This window comes from Nannospalax galili, unplaced genomic scaffold (genome assembly GCF_000622305.1).
Source record: "Nannospalax galili isolate Female #2095 unplaced genomic scaffold, S.galili_v1.0 scaffold781, whole genome shotgun sequence".
NCBI lineage: Eukaryota > Metazoa > Chordata > Mammalia > Rodentia > Spalacidae > Nannospalax > Nannospalax galili.
Window position 1 is genome coordinate 1,221,031 of NW_008346898.1, and position 18,589 is coordinate 1,239,619.

Consider the following 18,589-nt stretch of genomic DNA (forward strand, 5'->3'; position numbering starts at 1 on the left):
CATAATGAGTGAGGGTTCTGTATCTCACAAAGGCAAAGCCCTAATGGGCCTTATGAAGATCTCCAAACATTCAGAGGTAGGCCCAAGATTGTTACTTTGGAAACATGAAGGTGTGTCTAAACTAGGAAGCCACCTTTGGTTTCCACAATCAAATCAATTTTAAGGAGCTAGAGAATTACATAAAGGTCTGGGTAAAACTTAGTGTGCTTCGGATTTAAGGGCATGGAGGAGAAGGGAGAATAAACCAGTACTGAGAAGCACGAATAAGCATGGAAGACGTGTGGAGGGGCCTCAGAAAAGTGGGTGCCACAGGGAAGAGCTGGGGGAAGGGGCAGGAAACAAGAGGGTCATTTCAGGCAGGACACCTGAGTCCTGGTACTACTAGGCTTTCCCATCAGCAAAGATGATTTTAAGTCTTCTTCCCAGTATTAACGCTACTATTTGGTTAATCCAGGGATCAGTAAACTTCTGTAAGGGACCAGAGAGCACATGTTCTAGGCTCTGTGGGTCTTAAAATCCTTTCGTCAGTGACTCCATGTTGACCTTATAGCACTATTTTGCTATTTCAGCCACGGGCAATGCACACAGGAACGAAAGTCACAGGGACAGTGTCCCCTGGCACAAACGTAGGCATGGAGATTAAGCATTTACATGGTCTTCATGGCTGAATCTTGGGTACCTGAGGAGACCTAAAGGGGAAAAGGCACTAGGGTGGAAAAGCCTAGGTGAGGCCTCACTGTTTTCCCGAGGAGCCCTGCCTATAGGTTAGGATTGCAGGTCCCCAGAGAAGTCAAGACCAAGGATTTGTGAACCACTGAGCATTCCAAGAGAACAGCAATTCTGTGCTCTGGATCCTTGTACCTCCTAACTATGTTTGATACATGGACCAGAAGCCTCTGAAAACTTATTAAAAATGTGCAGCCTGGGGATGGGGAGATGGCTTGATAAAATACTTGCCAGCATGAGGATCTGAGCTCAGATCCCCAGCACCCATATAAAAAGTTGGGCGTGGGGCAGTGTGGGGTGGGAAAATGGGAGGTTCCCTGGAATATTCTGGCCAGCCAGTCTAGCTAAATCATTGAACTCCAGGTTCAGTGAGGTACCCTGTACCAAAAAATAAGGTGAAGCGCAACCAAGGACATCAACCTTTGGCTTCGGCATGCACACAGGTGCACGTGCACGCATGAACACACACACACACACACACAAATGCACAATCCAAGCCAGACACAGTGATTTGTACCTGCAGTATGAACTACTTGTGAGAATGAGGGAGAATTTCTTGAGCCTAGAATTTGAGGCCAGCCTAGGAAACATAGAAAAGTATATGCGTGTATATATATGTGTTTGTGTATGTGTGTATACACATATATGTGTATATAAACATCAATAACCTTTCAGATCTCATCCTACTTTTTACTGCGTCAATCTGCATTTTAATTAGAGTCCCAAGTACTCATAACATTTTGAGAAGTGCTGATGGAGAAGATGAAACCTACTGACTAATGAGTGAACAAATTCAGCGTCTCCAACTGTAGTGAGGGCCAGGGTAAAGGTATCGCATAGCTACAGGGAACCACACCAAACCACCTGCCTTTGTATGAACCATGAGTTAAGAATAATGTTTTTGAAATGTCTTTCAAACAGTCAAATAAGTGTAATATTTAAGAAACATGAAAATTAGATAGAAACAAATTTTCAGTGCCCTCCTTCCAATTCCTGTAAATGGAGAAACACATCCCTGGTCCTCATTCTTCTTCTTCTTCTTCTTCTTCATCATCATCATCATCATCATCATCATCATCATCATCATTGTCCTCCTCTCCACAGTCTGGACACATACCAAGAGCTGCTTCTAATATTTAATATTGGGTTTGCCCTGTTTCTTTACCCGGCAACACCTGCCTACAAGACTATCCCTATAGCAGGCTTTCCACACAGATTCAGGAATTTATTAGGATGGCACAGAAAACTAGACTGGACAATAATTTATTTATGTCCCCATATGAAATTAAACTGAGAATGCAGTGAGCCTGGGCTGTGATCTTCAGAGGCTCCCTCTGCTCTGCTCTTGTGCATTGGCAGTGCTAAGGGCTGTTGACAAGGATCTAATGAATGCATGAAAATGATTTCCACCTCAAAATTATGTCCTATTTCAGCTCAAGACTTTGCTTCCCAAACTAATCTGTAGTAGGAATGTTAAAATACCTCTTCAACTCATATGCATTGGATTAATTCTCCCCATCCCCCCTTAACATCATCTAGTTCAGAAAGTAATTAAGTAGCTATTTAGGGATAAAAAAGCAGAACCCATATTGGGGGCACATAGATTTTCTGTTTTATGTCTAAAGGTCATCTCAAAGTACTCAGGTTTCTATAGTAACCGTGGCAAGGCTGATCAAATCAACAAACAGCTACGATTTATCTAAGGATTTCCAATGGACTGTTTTTTTCCACCAAGTGGAAAAGAACATTGAAAATTAGATAAAGTCTTCAAAGACAATGGAAGCTTTTAGAAAATCCAATTTTGACAATAGTAAATAAAAGAAAAATGCCCACTTTCACTTTCTAATGGAGCAACTGAATCTCATCTCCACTGATTTAAGTACCTAACTATGGTAGTGACTGGATCCTATTAATTTGCTAATCAGTGAGATAATCTAGACTAAAATGAAAACAGCTGGCAATGTCTCTTGGCGCCCTTGTTGGGCAGCTACACGGAGATGGTACCGTCACTACCCTCGCATGGAGAAACACCTTACCACACAAATTTTGACTTCCTTTGGTTTAGACCCTGGTCTGGTTCTACACCGTCACAAACATCAACACTGAAAAGATACACACATCATATGTCTTTCTGCATGTGTTTAGGGTACTTGTGAGTCAGCTGGGGACTCATGGGTAGGCATCTGGCTGCAGTCCACAGGGCAGTTTTAATGGAGTCCCAAGACCCTCTTCCTGCTCCTACCTTCTCTACCCTGCTGATTTCAGTAATCCAGGTGGCATAAGAAAGAAGTAGGCCTCCTGTGGTGTCCAGCTATGCTCTGCTTCCCCAGTGGGATCTCTCTAGCTTCTGTCCTGGGGGAGGGATAACACAGGTTGTTCTAGTTTGCTTTACAGGGCTACTATAGACACCAAGACCATAACCTACTTGAGGAAGGAAAGGGCTTATTTGGTTTACAGATTACAGTCTGTCATCAAGGGAAGTCAAGGGAAGAGCCCAAGGCAGGACCCTGGAGTCAAGGATGAACTATGGAGGACCGCTGCTTACTGGCTTGCATCCCCTGGTTTGCGCAGCTACCTTTCTTATATAGCTCAGGCCCATCTGCCCAGAGATGGTACCACCCACAATGGGCTGGGCCCTCCTCCAACAAACAGCAATCAAGAAAATGCCCCAGGGACATGCCCACAGGTCAATCTGATGGAGCAAGTTCTGAAGCTAAGAGTTCCTCTTCCCAGGTGTGTCAGGTTGACAACCAAGATGGGCCATCACATGGGTAAAATAAAGCTACTTTTCTTCAGGATTGGGGATGACCCAGTGGACAAAGCACTTAGCACATGGGCCTGATGACTGAGTCCAGAGCCTCAGAACCCACACACAAACAGGAGGCAGTAGTACAGGTGTGTGCAATCCAGCGTACTGCTAAGGGGAGATGGGGGTGGAGACAGGGATCTTCAGAAGCACCCTAGTCAGCTAGACAGGCATATGCAGCTTCGGGGAGACCCTTCTCAGTCACGGTGGAAAGGTGAGGATGGCCTCTGAAGGCTGCCCTCTAACCTCCCCACACAGGGGCTGTGGCACATACATGCCTACACCCGCACTCTCCCCCACACACATACATCACACATGCACACCCACCCCCCCAAAATGAATGAAACGGTTTTCTTGCTGGTTTTTGGTCTTGCCTTGGTCAGTATTTCCTTGATATGCCTCCATCCCTTCCTTGCTTTTCTGCCTTAGATTTAAATAATTTTTATTAAAATTTTTTTTTTGGTCTTTTTGAGACAGGGTCTCCCTGTAGCCCCAGCTGTCCTGGAACTCACTATGTAGGCCAGGCTGGCCTTGAACTCACAGAGATCCGCCTGCCTCTGCCTCCTGAGTGCTGGGATTAAAGGCGTGTGCCACCACGCCCAGCTAATTTTTATTAACTTTTAATTGGATTTTTGCTAATTTAATATATTTTGGTCCCCTCCTGTATTTACACCCCCTTCTAGCCCCCATTACATCTCTCTCTCTCTCCATATATATATATATAATTTTTTTTAAAGGCCTATAGAGTCAGGTTTGTGTCCCCAAATGCCCTTTGGAGTGGGTTCATCCACTGGAACCTGGTCAACCTACTAAGAGTCTCATCCTTCAGTGAGACTGACTCTCCTCCTCCCAGCAATCATCAGCTGGGTAGGGTTGGGGTTTCAAACCCACTTCCTCATGTCTATGCTTGGATTTTGTTCATGGTAAAATTGTATTGCAGAAGACATTACAAACATGAACTGGAGCTGACTTCAAAGTTTTAACGCTACTGTCTAGCTTTCATGGTGCTGGGAGGGCCTATGCAAGCTACCAGAAGAGAAGCATTAACCTTACCTAGCTGTGGATCCTGTGAGTCTCAACAGTCTCTGCGTGGAAGGTGGGCTGAGCATTCAGAACCTTTGCCTACATACACCCTGATGGCCTCCCACAACTTTCCAATAACTAAAAAATTTCAATAGGTTTCATTATGATTCCTGGGACTAGAAATGTATATTACTACATTACTAGGAAACTCAAATATTATCCCAGCTTTATTACATTCCAATTTCTAAAACAGTTACTTGGACTTACTGGGGCTCAGAAACAGGCCCAGAATCTAGAGAAACAGATCTATAAATTGAAATCTCTTGGAAACAATTGATCTGTAAGCCCCAGAAAAATAGATTTGGATGTTGGTCCTCATCACACAACATCTTATTTAAATTTTTAAATTACGGGACTGGAGAGATGGCTCAGCGGTTAAGAGCATTGACTGCTCTTGCAGAGGATCTGGGTTCAATTCCTAGCACCCACATGGTGGCTACGAACTGTCCTTAACTCCAGTTCCAGGGGAATCCGAAGCCCTCTTCTGACCTCCGTGGCATTGTACGACACGGGTTCACTCACATACATGTGGGCAATACACTCATACACATAAAATAAAAATAAAAAAATTTAAAAATTTTAAATCACATTTATTTAATGTGTGTGTGTGTGTCTGTGTTATGTGTGTGGGTACATGTGCCATAGAGCATGTATGGAGATCAGAGACATCTTACAAGAGTCAGTTTTCTCCTTCCAACATGTGGGGCCCAGGGACTGAACTTCGGCTGTCAGGTTTGACAACAAGCACTTTTACCTACTGCACCATCTTGCCAGCCCACATCTTATTTTTGTTCATTAGGAGGAACGTTCTAGATCTGTCCTGTACAACAAAAATACTATATATATATAATATAAAAAAATAATTTCTAAAATGTTTAATATTTGCAGACTGATATGAAACATAGAATATGTACCATAAAATATAATCTTGATCATGCAATATATGTAACCTAACAAATCCAGAATATTGTTTCAATATACATTGAGCATGAAATGATTGAGATATTTTACATTCTTTTCATGATTCTACATATTTGAAAGCTAGTATTTTACACTTACAGCCTATTTCAGATCAGAATGTATATAACTTTAGGTTTTGTTTTGAGATGGTCTCATGTAGCCCAGGCTAGCCTTGAATCTACTATGTAGAAAAGGCTGGTCTTGATCTCTTGATGATTCTCCTTCTATCTCCCATGTGCTGAGATTACAGGCATGTGCTACCATGCCTGGCTTAAGACTGTACATCTTTTAAATACTCCAATATCACATGTGACCAGTATCTACCCAACTCTGCAGTGCAGCCCTAGGGGATTTTCAAGCAAAGGAAAATGCAGGTATTTTCTTTCTGGAGTTTATAATTATATAATTCTTTAGCTACTGCCATACTAAAATCATAGGCAGTAGGCTGGTGTGGTTGCTCTTGGCTGACCAACCCGATGGGTAGAAAAATTTCTGGCCTTATTTAACTATCTGAATAGAGAGGCTGGGTGTGAAGTCAGTTACAAAGGGTGACAATGATCTAAGGCTGGGAAAAATCAACTTACCATCAGATTGGGCTGAGGTTCTGGGACAGAACTCAGATGCTTATGGTGGAGAGTCAGGCCATGGAGGCATCAGCAACCAGGAGGCAGATCCCTTAGATGGCTAGAGAGGTGGTTCATTGGGTAAAGTGCTTACTGCATAAGCATGAGGACCTGAGTATGTATTTCCCAGCACCTATGTAACATAACAGCCAGGCGTGGAGATACTCACCTGTACCCCAGCACCAGCAGGGACAGAGACAAGTGGATCCTGGAGACTCCCTGACCAGACAGGCGAGCCAAAACAGTAGGCTATGTCTCTCAGTGAAAGACCCTGACTAAAAATAAATAAATAAGATGGTGAACAATAGAGGAAGATACTTGAAGTAGAGCTCTGGCCTCCACACATGCACATGTAAAACTTCCCCCATACAGAACCATGTCCAGAGTTATTTGCCAGAAAGCGGTTGAGCAGGGATGAGAAACTATGGCGAGCTACTCCAAATTGCATACTCTTTCTGGAACACCATGTTGAAACACTGAATAATTTGTCTGAGGTTTGTGACTTGAAACCCAGCAGTCCAGCTCCAGGGCTGGGGCTGTGAACCACTGTGCTATAATACCACTTCTCAATGAAAGTGGCATTCCATTCTGAGCACAGAATGACCAGATGACTGCCTGGTACTGGTGGTCATCACTCTGTGCACATTACCATTATGGCCCTCTCTAGGAAGGGACAAGGCAGGAGATGGTACCCAAGACTCAACTTCGTGAGCAGCTGCCACATTTCACATTTAATCATAATTCTTTCTCTTCATGGAGCTTCACTTCAAAAGGATTTCCCCCTAGACAGCTCACACAAGTTTTAAGTGACACTGTCATAAAATAAACTCATCTTGTTTCCTTGGGTTCTAATACGTGGAAGAATTATTTACAATATATCATCTCTCCTTTTTCTAATGCAAAATCATTTTTCATTATATTCTGACAACAGATCTATTCTGCCATGAGCAATGCCCAAAGTCTGGGCCCTTTCAGCTCTCTTCAGGAGGCTACACCAAATAAGTCTATTTGATCTTTAAATTAAAATAAAAAAATTAAATTGCCCCTGGAGGGGATCAACAATAGGGAACCCAAGTTACAGTAAGAATGGGAAAAATTCGAACCTATTCATGTGCATGCATGCAGAGGCCAGAGGACAACCTCAGGTGTCTGCACAGCTTGTTTTTTGAGACAGGTCTCTTACAAGCCTGGATCTTGCCTTTTAGGCTAGGGTGGCTGGTCAGCAAGCCCCAGGGATCCACCTATGCCTGCTTTCTCAGTGATGGGATAACAGGCCATGTGCCACCATGCCCAGATTTCTTTTTATGTGGGTTCTGGGGACTGAACGCAAGTAAGCACTTTACTGACTGAGCTATTGCTGAAGCCAAAGCTCCTTATTTTTTTAGTGATGTAAAATAAATGTTCAATAAAAAGCCTGGACAATCAGCTAACTAGAGTGACATCCTCTTTTGTTATCTCATTTAAGGAGAATTGCTTGATTTTTTTTCTTTAGAACAGAATCTCCAGGAACTGCTAATGTGGAGGAGATAAGCAATGACACGGGTCAAAATAAATTAATTTGCAATCCATCTGCTGCTAAAAATCACCAAAATACAGATTCAAAGTAGTAATGGTTTTCCTAGAGCAAAATGAGAAAATCGATGGTTTTTGTTTTGGTTTTGTCTTTTTAAGACAAGGTCTCCTTGTGGTCCCAGCTGGCCTGGAACTCACTATAAGACCAGGCTGGCCTCGGATCTCAGAGATCTGCCTGCCTCTGCCTCCTGAGTGCTAGGATTAAAGGCGTGAGCTACCACACCCGGTGAAAATAGGTATTTTATTATTTAACAAAGTAAATGTGAAATATGAAGAAGGGAGGTGTGGTCTTCTCCACTCATTCTGAGATGCTGTCCCCAACTAGGGTTATTTGCCCTTTTGGCTTAATTTCTTTCTTTGTAGCAGGATTACACGCACACCAGGAGAAAGAAGGGGATGTACTGGGGAGGGGGAGTGAGTCTCTGAAGAAAGCTTAGAAACTGCTAACACTTGCCACCCCGTTTCTTTTTCTGTTAGCTCCTACTTTCTTAATTTTAGGAGCACTTTAACTCTGGAGGTAGATGAGGCCCCAACAAGCTTAGGGAAAGAACAAGCTGACTGACAGACACAATATAAAGATGGGAAAATACACTAATAAACAGAGCAGTAGAGCCACATGTTGCAGCAAGAATCTCCAGAACTGTTCTAAAGGATGAAAAGATGAAGAGTATGGGGGTGGGTACATGCCTGTAATAATAGTACTTGGCAGGCAGAAGCAGGAGAAGGAGTTCAGGATCATTCTCAGATGCATAGCAAGTTTGAGGCCAATCTGGGCTATGTAAAAATCTGAATGAGAAAAAACAAAAAAGAGAAAAACTTCGATCTGAAGATTCCTTGTTCTTACCCTTTCAAACGGAAAACAATGTGATTCTCCAGGTAAAACTCAAAATATGAACCATTTTGATCCTTGATTTTGGCAAAAGATCAAAAGGGCACCATTACACCAAAAGTATGGGCTTTCACAGGATTGGAATTGGTGGTAAATCAAAGGTGACGTGTGTTTTAACCTAATCAATTTGCGAATGAGCTGCTAGTGGGTACCCTGGCTACGGCTGACTCCTGTTTATGTTTGGGATGGTTTGTGTCAATCACCTGTTAGATGTGCTCACTTCTGAGTCTTGGAACGAAGCCAAACCATTGAATCAAGAAGTCTTAGTGCAAAGTTGTGGGATTCTGTCTCCTTCCCTAACAGCTATGGTCAGCTCCTTCTACTCAGGGGCCACTGACACACTCCCAGACTCACAACGTGTCCAGTTTATAGGCACTCTGTGTTCCAGAAATCCATTTTATAGACATATCATATTTCAGAAATCCATCTGCATGCAAATCAGGATGTGCCGTTCCATAAAAACATGACAAATGGTGATAAGGGTCTCGCCTTATGCCTCTGTTTCCATAATAGGGCAGACTGCACAGTGGAGAATATATCCATTATGTGAAACATGATTTCAAGATGAAAATTCATTCATTTCACAATACTTCTGAAGTTAAAAAAGGTATCCTCTCCTAATGACTTATTGTTAGACCTACAGAGTCTCAACTCTCACCAAAGAAGCTTCTTCTAGCAGATGGTGATTTACACAGAGATTCACAACTGGTGAACATAGAGAGTAAGAAACTTCAGAGTGCTTGACCCTAAATGGGATGCCTATATCACAGCTATATCACACCCTCCCCTCCCAAGGCTCAGGGATCATTTCCGAAGAGGGAGTGGAAAGCCTGTAAGAGCCAGAGGTGGTGGACGAATTATAAGGAAACCTTGTTTTCTGGATACAACAGGGAAGTTGCACATATGAACCCACAAAACTCAGCATGAATGGGGGAGGTGGACAAAAAGCCCCCGTCTCAGCTGAGGCTCTACTGGCAATTGATAGCTGCTGGGAAAGGGAAGAGGCAGTTTTCTTTTAAGGGTCTGGCACTGGGTGGATTGATCAGGTTCTAGGGGAAGGGCCCACATTCAAGAGTATTTGGGGAACACTAATTAGACTCAAAAGGCCTTTTAAAAAGTAACTGAGGACATGAAGTTGGTGGGGGTAAAGGTAGAGGAAGGGGTGAGAATATGATCAAAATACAGTGTATGGAATTCTCAAAGAATCAACAAAAATATTTTTTAAATTGTCCATGTAACACTTTCTGTGACGGACTGACTATATTGGCAATGGTGGTGATAATTAAAGCAATATTTGCATATGCTTTCAGGACTTCTCTATTGATATAATCTTTAAATTCATTTAAGTGCTGCTATTCCCATATAGTTAAGAACACTAAAGCACAGAGATGTAACACTGTCAATAACGGGCAAATCCAGATTCCACAGGCTGAACCAGAGGTAGGCAAACTGTGTGGCTCACGGGCAAATCTGGCCTGCCACTTGTTTTTATAGATAAATTTTTATTGAAACAAACCATTTCATTTGTTACACATTGTCAGCAGGTGCTTTCATGCTAGAGTGCAGAGGTAAATATTACGGTAGACACTGTGTGGCCTGCAAAGCCCACAGCTGGTACTTTTACAGAAAATGCTTGCTGAGCCAGAGATAACCCACTCTCAGGACCACCTCCCCTTCCCAACACTGACCACAAGCTCATGGTCAGGAATCCTGGCTATCCTCAGCAGTGATAGAAGGTTCTGAGGAAGTGAAAACCAGCACAAGGAATTATTAACACGTTTATTTCTCAGTAAGCTCCCTGCTTTGTCGCTGGGCCCACATTAAGCTCCTAGGAAGGAGGCTGTTTGTTCTGGTCACTGCTGGAGCCTTACTTACTGACAAATGAAAAGATATGTAATTGAGTTTGTGAGCCCCAGGGACTGTGTATATTTTATCTGAAGACAAACACGGACCTGACTAAAGGCTGGTAGAGGCACTCTGTGAATACTGTGGTCAAGGTTCTGGTTTGTGTTGTCTTTTGAACAGATGAAAGGCTCTGTTAGAACCTGTTTGGAAAAAGCAGGGTTTTTTCCAGTCATCCTGGGATTTTCCTTAGCTCCTAAGAGCTTCACATGAGGATGATTCTGTTGGCCAAGATTCTAGAATCAACAATTTAAATACGGTAAAAAAATCCATCTAATTATCTGATGAATCCTAATGCTGTAGGCAGAGTTGTCAATGCTCATTTGTTTTGATTTTTCTTTCATCAGACTGAATGACTTTTGATTTCTGGGGGAGGATATGAAAACCACAGCTGGTTAAATCCTTCTAGAAACAGAGATGGTTGGTGTGACTGGAACATACCTGTAATCCCAGCACCCAGGAGGCAGAAGCTGAAGTATCTTGAGTTCAAGGCCAGCCTGGGCTATATACAAAAAGATCCTGTCTCAAAAATTCAAACAATAAAAACAACAAACAGCTGGATATGGAAAGAATGGCCCAACAGGCAAGCATGCCCAATTTTTGGCCTACAGGCCACATTTAGCCCAAACAGGTACGAATGAGGCCCAACACATTTGCAGATGACAACGTCATATTAAAATGTCAAAAGGCGAGACACTCCTGGCATTAGATACTGTGTGAGGCCCCTGCCATGCTTCTGAAAGGGTCTAACCATCCTGTGAGCTAGGGAGGACTCAGCACTGAATTTATGCAACCAGAGGTGCAAAGTAGTAAAGAATGCCTGTGAGACAGAGGACTAACAGGATAGAGGGCCATCAGTGGGCAGCTGTGTGAGGTACTGAGAAGTGCACTGAGGCACTAGGTCGAAGAATGGAGAGAAGATGCAGTGGGGTTAAAAGAAGCTCCCAAAATTGTATCCTGATATCAACTGACATGCTCTTTGGAAAGGCAGGCCTCCCTGCCTCCCCCCATCTGCTCGAATGCTGACTCTGGTCTTCCTTTCACATTACGTGCCTTCCCAACCCTGGGCACTAGTGAAGAATTGCAACTTTCACAACTATAGACCCCAATACAGCATCATTATGGGAATGGGACTATTATGGGTTTTTGTTGTTGTTTGGTTGGTTTTCTAATTATTTATTTATTTAATGTGTATGAGTGGGTTGTCTGCATGTGTGTAAGCACACCCATGTCATGCAATACCCATGGAGGACAGAAGAGGGGGTCGAATGCCCTGGAACTGGAGTTAAAGATGGCTATGAGCTGCCACGTGGGTGCTGGGATTCAAACCCAGGTCTTCTACAAGAGTAGCTAGTGCTATTAACCACTAAGCCATTTCTCCAGCCTCAGGGAGTATTCTGTTTAAAATGAAGTATGGAAGTTACCAAGAACTTCTCAGCATCTTTCTGACGCCATCAGTTAGCGGCTTTCTCCCTCATCTATTGCAGCTGTGTTTTTCAAAATGCTCTAAGTAAATGAGCAGCTACCATTTGAGTAGAAACTAAGAAATACAAGCTGAAAGATGTGTAAAAGTTGTGGGGATGTGGTTCATACAAGTGCTTCAAGCATGAGCCTCGGGGACTCAGCTTTCTCCAGACCCCCAAGCTATGCTGACCTCTCCTCTCCACACAGAGGCTGCATGGCCTTGCGCTAGTGTTCTGCCATCAAGTTCAGCTCTCCCAGCAGGGAGACAGCAACAGGCAACACATAGCCTCTAACCATCTCTAAAGAAAAATGCTTCCATTTTGGCCTCAAGCCTTTTGACCTACAAATTTATTTATTTATTTATTTATTATTTATTTATTCATTCATTTATTTATTTATTTGATTGAACTGTTGTCCTTTATGGAAAAGTAGACCCATTGCTCAGTAAAGCAGGATGATTACTCACCAGAAAACCATAGAAATGAAACAGCAAAGTGGGTCGGGATTTCTTTCAATAAAGTAACACGGGCACTCAGCTGTCCTGAAACTCCCTTAGAAGGATCCATCTATGGCTGAGGTGGGTGACACTGGGAAGCTTGTCTAGGAGGCCTTTCTTGGGGAGGGGTTGGCTGAGTCCTCAGCTGGGACGGGTGGAGGCAGATGATGAAAGAAGTGAAGGAAAACAGAAGGCTCAGAGAGCAGGAGGGGCATGCCTGGAAACCTTGACTTTCATCTTTGCACTCAAATTTTCTTAAAGAAAATAAGGAAAGAACTGAGGTTCTCTTGATTTTATTTATGTATTTCTTTTTGATTTACTTTCCTGTAGTTTTCAAAGATTTAGTTATTTTTATTTATATGCATGCATATGTATGTCTGTGCATATGTGTGTGAGTGCCATGGAGGCCTGAAGGTATTGGATCACCTGGAGCTGGGGTTATAGGTGGTTGTGACCCACACAATGTGGGTGCTGGGAACTCAACTTTGGTGTTCTGGAGGAATAGAAAGTGCTCTTCACTGCTGAGACCCCTGTCCAGACCCTTTCCTGAAATTTTTGACAGCAGAGACTGCAGGCTGGCTCTTACCAGTTGGGTCCTATCTGAGTCGAAAGTCACAAAAGTATGGTTGACCTACACAGAGCTGTAAGATTTAATTAGCTGCCAACATTAAAAGAAACCAGAACATCTATATAAAAAGGCAGACTTTGGCTTCTCTTGAAGAATTGGAGATGTGGCAGCACAGGCTTGCAAATGTGCTTACCAATAACATCTGGCCCCGAGTGGTAAGGATTACCATATTTATTCTATGTTTTTGTGGTGCTGGGGATGGAGCCCAGGGCTTTGTACCTGCTAGGCAAGTGTTCTACTACTGAGCCACATCCCTAGCCTGGTTGCCACCTTTAGACAGGTTTGAGTTCACTGGCTCACCCCAGGCCTCACTGCTGCATACTATCTCATCAACACTGAGACCTACTGTTAAGTGGCATTTATTTGTACTACCTGTGAAATCAATCATTTATGTTCCCATCAGCCATGCAACCTCAACTCCTCACTTTAAGTATTACCACCAACACATACTTTCACAAAAGATCACCAGTTTGATGATGAAATAATCTGAACAACTTTATGTTTATTATTCCTTTGGAATTCATTCCATCTGACTTAATCTCCCTTTGGCAACAATATAAGGGTCTGGAAGATGGCTCTCAGGTTAAGAGCACTGGCTGCTCTTGCAGAGGAACAATTTTTGGTTCCCAGCACCTACGTGGCAGCTAACAACCATCTGTAACTCCAGTTTCAAGGGATCTGATGCCCTCTTCTGGCCTCTGCGAGCACTGCATGACATGGGTGCACTTATACCAAGGCAAAGCACTGATACACATAAAATAAAATATATAATAAGGAAAATAAGGAAATCAGCATTCTATTGATGTCAATGTCTCCGTAACAGCTGTCTATATGTACGTGTGTGTTTATTTCTTTAGGCTTATGAAATTCCAGGAAATATTAAGTAGTTTGGAGAAGAGACAGATTCAAAAGGGAACTAACTGGTTACAAAGACTGCAGAAGCTGAGGGCTGGAGAGATGGCTCAGTGGTTAAGGGCACTGCAGAGTACCTGGGTTCAATTCCCAGCACCCACATGGCAGCTAAGAACAGTCCCTAACTTCAGGTCAGTTCCAGGGGATCTGATACCCTCTTCTGACCTTCTCAGGCACTGTGTGACATGGGTGCACTTATATACATGAAGGCAATATGCTCATACACACACATAAAATAAAAATAACAAATAAAATAATATTTTTTTTAAAAACCCCAAAGAATTGCTCAAATGGTTAAAATGCAAAGTAATTAGAGAACATGAAGCAGGGACCTTGGGAGAGGAAGGCTCATTATAAACTGGGATGTGTGGTAAGTAAAGGGAGGAAGGGGTAGAGGAGGAGGAGGAGGAGGAAGAGAAAGGAGGGAGAAAGGTCAGACTGTCTGCCCAGGTCAGAAGGCAAACACAAATACCCCATAAGAACAGGAACAGGCCTTTGCTAATTAAGTCTGGAGCACAAATGAGGAGTGTCCGTGGGAGCTCATCCTAGAGAACAAAGCTAGGAAAATCTTGCTTTCTTTAGGGGAAAAAAACCCTCAGATACTGGCATGATAGCTAATAATAGGCAAACTGTCCCCAAAGAGAGGTCCCTTTTGGAGAAGCACAGCCCTTCTGTGAGAGGATGGTGCACTCATGACCTTGCTGCCTCCCCAGTGTCGTGCACACTGATTTCCTGTGTGGAAACCAAGCATGCTCTTATTCCTGAGATATTTGAATATTCATTCTTCAAAGAATAATAGACACAGAATGCCCAAAGCTCACAAGTGAAAGTGACTACATACAGTATTTGTTCTTTTAAATGAAGAAAACAAATATTAACATGAACATTACTTTGTGCTTTTCAGTGGTGTGACCATGAGAATCGGGCTTCCTGAAGACATGTGTTTCATGCAGGAAAGGTGCTGTCCTACCATGCTTTGTGGGAATCCTCACCTCAAATTTCTGCCTGAGCTCCACGTTGCCTTCTTCATCCCCCTCCGGGATGGGCACATTGTAGTATTCACCCTCTTCTTGGTTGAGCAACTTGTACCTTCAAAAACAGGGAAGAGAAAGGAGGTTAAAGGCAAGTTAGGAAAAGGTTAAAGCTCTTCTTTAACCCTAGTTAGGCTGTTGAAGACATGGAGACTGTGGCCAGATGACCACATACCCTACCCCACAGTGCATCAGCATATCGGAGAGCCAGCTTGTTTCCAGCATCTCTCAGTGACCGGAGGTTTGGAGACATGCTCAGTCCCAGAGACTTCCTTACCATCCACTGGCTGGCATCTTCATCAGCTCTGAAACGCCAAAGGAAAGGGATCCCATGAAGTCATTCCTTGTTGTTCGATCCCAATCCCAGATTTCTACAGACAGTCGTCGGTCTTTGTCTGAAGGTTTTAATTTGCTGCAAAGATACAACCCCAACACAACACAGTAGGTTATCTAGAGTGTGGCTTCCTGTGAATACCGACACGCTTATTATAGTCTGAGCCTCAGAGAAACAGTATATTCAATTCCCCTTTTGTGGCCTCAAGATAGCAGCCCTTCATACTGCCTAGCTAACAAACATCTATCTAGACCAAGAATTAATGAACATGGACCCATGGGAGGCACTGTTTGTATAAAGAAATTTGTTAGAATACAACTTTGGGCCATTTTTTCACATAGTGACTGTACAAAATTTTATTAGAACACAACTTTTGTCATTTGTTTACATAGTGTCCTTTTGTACAAATAAAGTTTTATTAGAACACAGCCCTGGTTATATTTTATCGTTAGCCATGGTTATATATTTATCATCTGGGGCTGATTTGGCACTGAAATTTCAGAACTGTGTCAGGACAACATCTAAAGTGCCTTTACAGGGTAGAGCTCACTGGCTTCTCTCCAGTAGACAGCCATTTTTCTTTCTGGTTGTCTCAGAGAAAGTGCCTCTTGAATGTGTCCCCATGGGCAATCATGTGTGTTTCCTGCTCTGCATGCTCTTCTTACTCCTGACTTCTTTACTGTCTCTTAACATTCCTCCCTCCTTTTTGCCCTTCCTTCATCTCTGTTTCCCGGCAATCCTTCAAGGCCCAGCTCAAACGTCACCCCTCCAGGAAGGTGGACCTATCTTCCTTATTGCAGTAGCAATAATAACTTTTGAATCATCTACTTATTCTACATTGCAAAAACTTTAAAATTCTTGCCTCGTACCCTCTTCAAGCTATCAAACAAGCCTAAGTACACCAAGAACTGGGACACATCTTATATGTTTTTATATTATTTGTGATATTTTAAACAAGAGTTTTTCTTCTGTTGTAAAGCAGGTGATGATACTAATTTGGAGCTTGCATTGCACAAATCCTGGTAAACCAAGTTACTATCTATCAAACAGAAGTGATGGCAGCTCTAACCTGTCAGCAGTCTGAGAAGGTCTTAGAAATGAGGACAAAAGACATCTGTCACTGTTCCACCCCATCCCCATGATCTCTAATAATGAGGTTGGCAGTGTGTGGTCTGTGGGGGTAGAGATCAATCCAGGAGAGGAAGAAGCACTTACAATGTGAAGGACTCATTCCACTGAGGGTTTAGTGTGGAGCGGATGGTTTTGGTTTTCTGTTTACTTTCATTCTTGGGATCAGGAATAAGTTTCAGCTTCACATAAGGATCTGAAAGCCCATTTGGATCCATAGGGATTAAATTTTTTGCATCTCGTACTGTAAAGAGAAAAGGAAGAAAATGTCACCAAAACAGCACTGATCTGCATTGACCAGCATTGGTATCAGCACCATGCTGAATCAGAGAGAACCTAAGATGGTGTTTGCAGCTTGATGTGGTAGCATATGCCTATAATTCCAGCACTCGGGAGGTGGAAGCATGAGGACCAGGTGTTCAAGACCAGCCTTGGCTACATAAGTTCGAGGGCAGCCTGGGCTATGTGAGACCAGCCCCTCTAACCACCTCCACCCAAAAGATACTATTTGAAGAGAGGAGAAATGAGCTAGAAGCTCCTGCCACTCAATGTGAGCCAGTTGTCTGCCACCTCTGTTGACAGTCAGTGGGGTTCATGTGGGCCTAGGACCCAACCTCTAGGCTTGCCATCAGCCTAAATTGACATGACTGACCACACTCTAGCTCCTAAGAGAACTGTCCAGACCTGGCCCACCCAAACCTGCAGAAGCAGAACCTGCATTTTAACAAGATTCCTAGGTGACCCTACAGCTCTTCCAGGAGGAAAGGCATCCCTTTCCCACATCTAGCTTGAGCTGGTCCATGGTAGAACATGTGCACTTGGATGTGTCTACAGTGTTGTCTTTCCTCTTCATAAAAGCTGGTCGATTCCAACCCTGGAATCTACCTTGGAATCCCTTGAGAAAGGGGTTAAAATGTCAATGTTCAGAATTAAATTAGAATGCCCAAAGGAGCATTAAAAATGTTTTTTAAAAGTCTCCAGTTGGTTTTATTATGTAGCAGAGATGGAGCCACTGGCATTGAAGGTTGGAAGTCAGAAGTGCATCTAGTGTGCATCAAACATCACCCAGGAGTTGGTTCTCCATGCAGAATCCCAGTCTTGGAGTCCTCTCTTTTTCAAGACTCCTAGTGACCCCAGTGCATATTCTGGCTTAAGAAGTAATCACAAGGGAACTGAAAAATAATCCTAAAGGCCACTTGCTTCTCACAGAGGGACATGCTCTTACATGTGGTGATTCTCTAAAACTACTGCCTACCAGTACAATAAGACATTATCTTTGATGATGATGATGATGATGATGATGATGATGATGATAAAGGGCATAGGTATGAGCCTGCCTACAGTATTTATATCTTTCAAAGGCATCTTCCCTATGAGGTATAATTTTATATTGTCAGAGTCCCTCATGGGTCATACACCATTGACACACACCCAGCTGTGATGAGGCTCTCTAGTCCAGAGGTTCTCAATGTGCAACCCTTGGATCAGAGGCATTAGCATCACCTACAGAATCAGAACTCTAGGGGAGGGTCCAGAGATCTGTTTACCAAGTCTCCAGATGATTTGTGGTGTGTAAATGTTGGAAAATCAACTTATACCACCAGAATTATAGCCAACTAGCAGATTACCAGTGTAACTTAATTATGAAGAATTGGAAGAAGGTGGTGGAGCTGGCACTGGGCTGGACACAGACGATGGATGGATATATGCTAAAGACGTTGGACATTTAGACACAAAAAGTGTTGGGGGGGGGGCTTCATCCCTAAAAGCAGAAGTCAAAGGCAAGCATCGTCCATACTAGTCTGTGGGCCCTGCTGTGTGCCAACTCCTGTGGCCAACAGCCTTATGTCTTCCTTACCTATCAGTCTTAACTCAGGAATGTGACAGAGGGTGCTATATTCAAATGCTCTGAGGAGAGAATAGGTTAGCCTAGGTCTTCTAGCTACAGAGAAGCAGAGCTTGTCCTCCCCACATTGTACCTGGACTTTCTAAGCACTTCTTCCATAAGGTTCTATCTAACCTCATCTAGCTTAGA

The 18,589-nt window shown here is 43.1% G+C and overlaps 1 protein-coding gene across 1 annotated transcript in view; it reads right to left on the reverse strand.

Moving 5' to 3' along the window:
• Positions 1–18,589, reverse strand: part of Prkca (protein kinase C alpha) — a 478,497-nt gene that overhangs the window by 77,457 nt on the left and 382,451 nt on the right. Inside the window, exons 6-8 of the mRNA XM_008843200.2 lie at positions 16,642–16,798; positions 15,370–15,504; positions 15,054–15,150 (exon numbers count right to left, since the gene is read on the reverse strand). Of these exons, the coding sequence (XP_008841422.1) occupies positions 15,054–15,150; positions 15,370–15,504; positions 16,642–16,798 (389 nt within the window). The remainder of the gene's footprint in view (positions 1–15,053; positions 15,151–15,369; positions 15,505–16,641; positions 16,799–18,589) is intronic.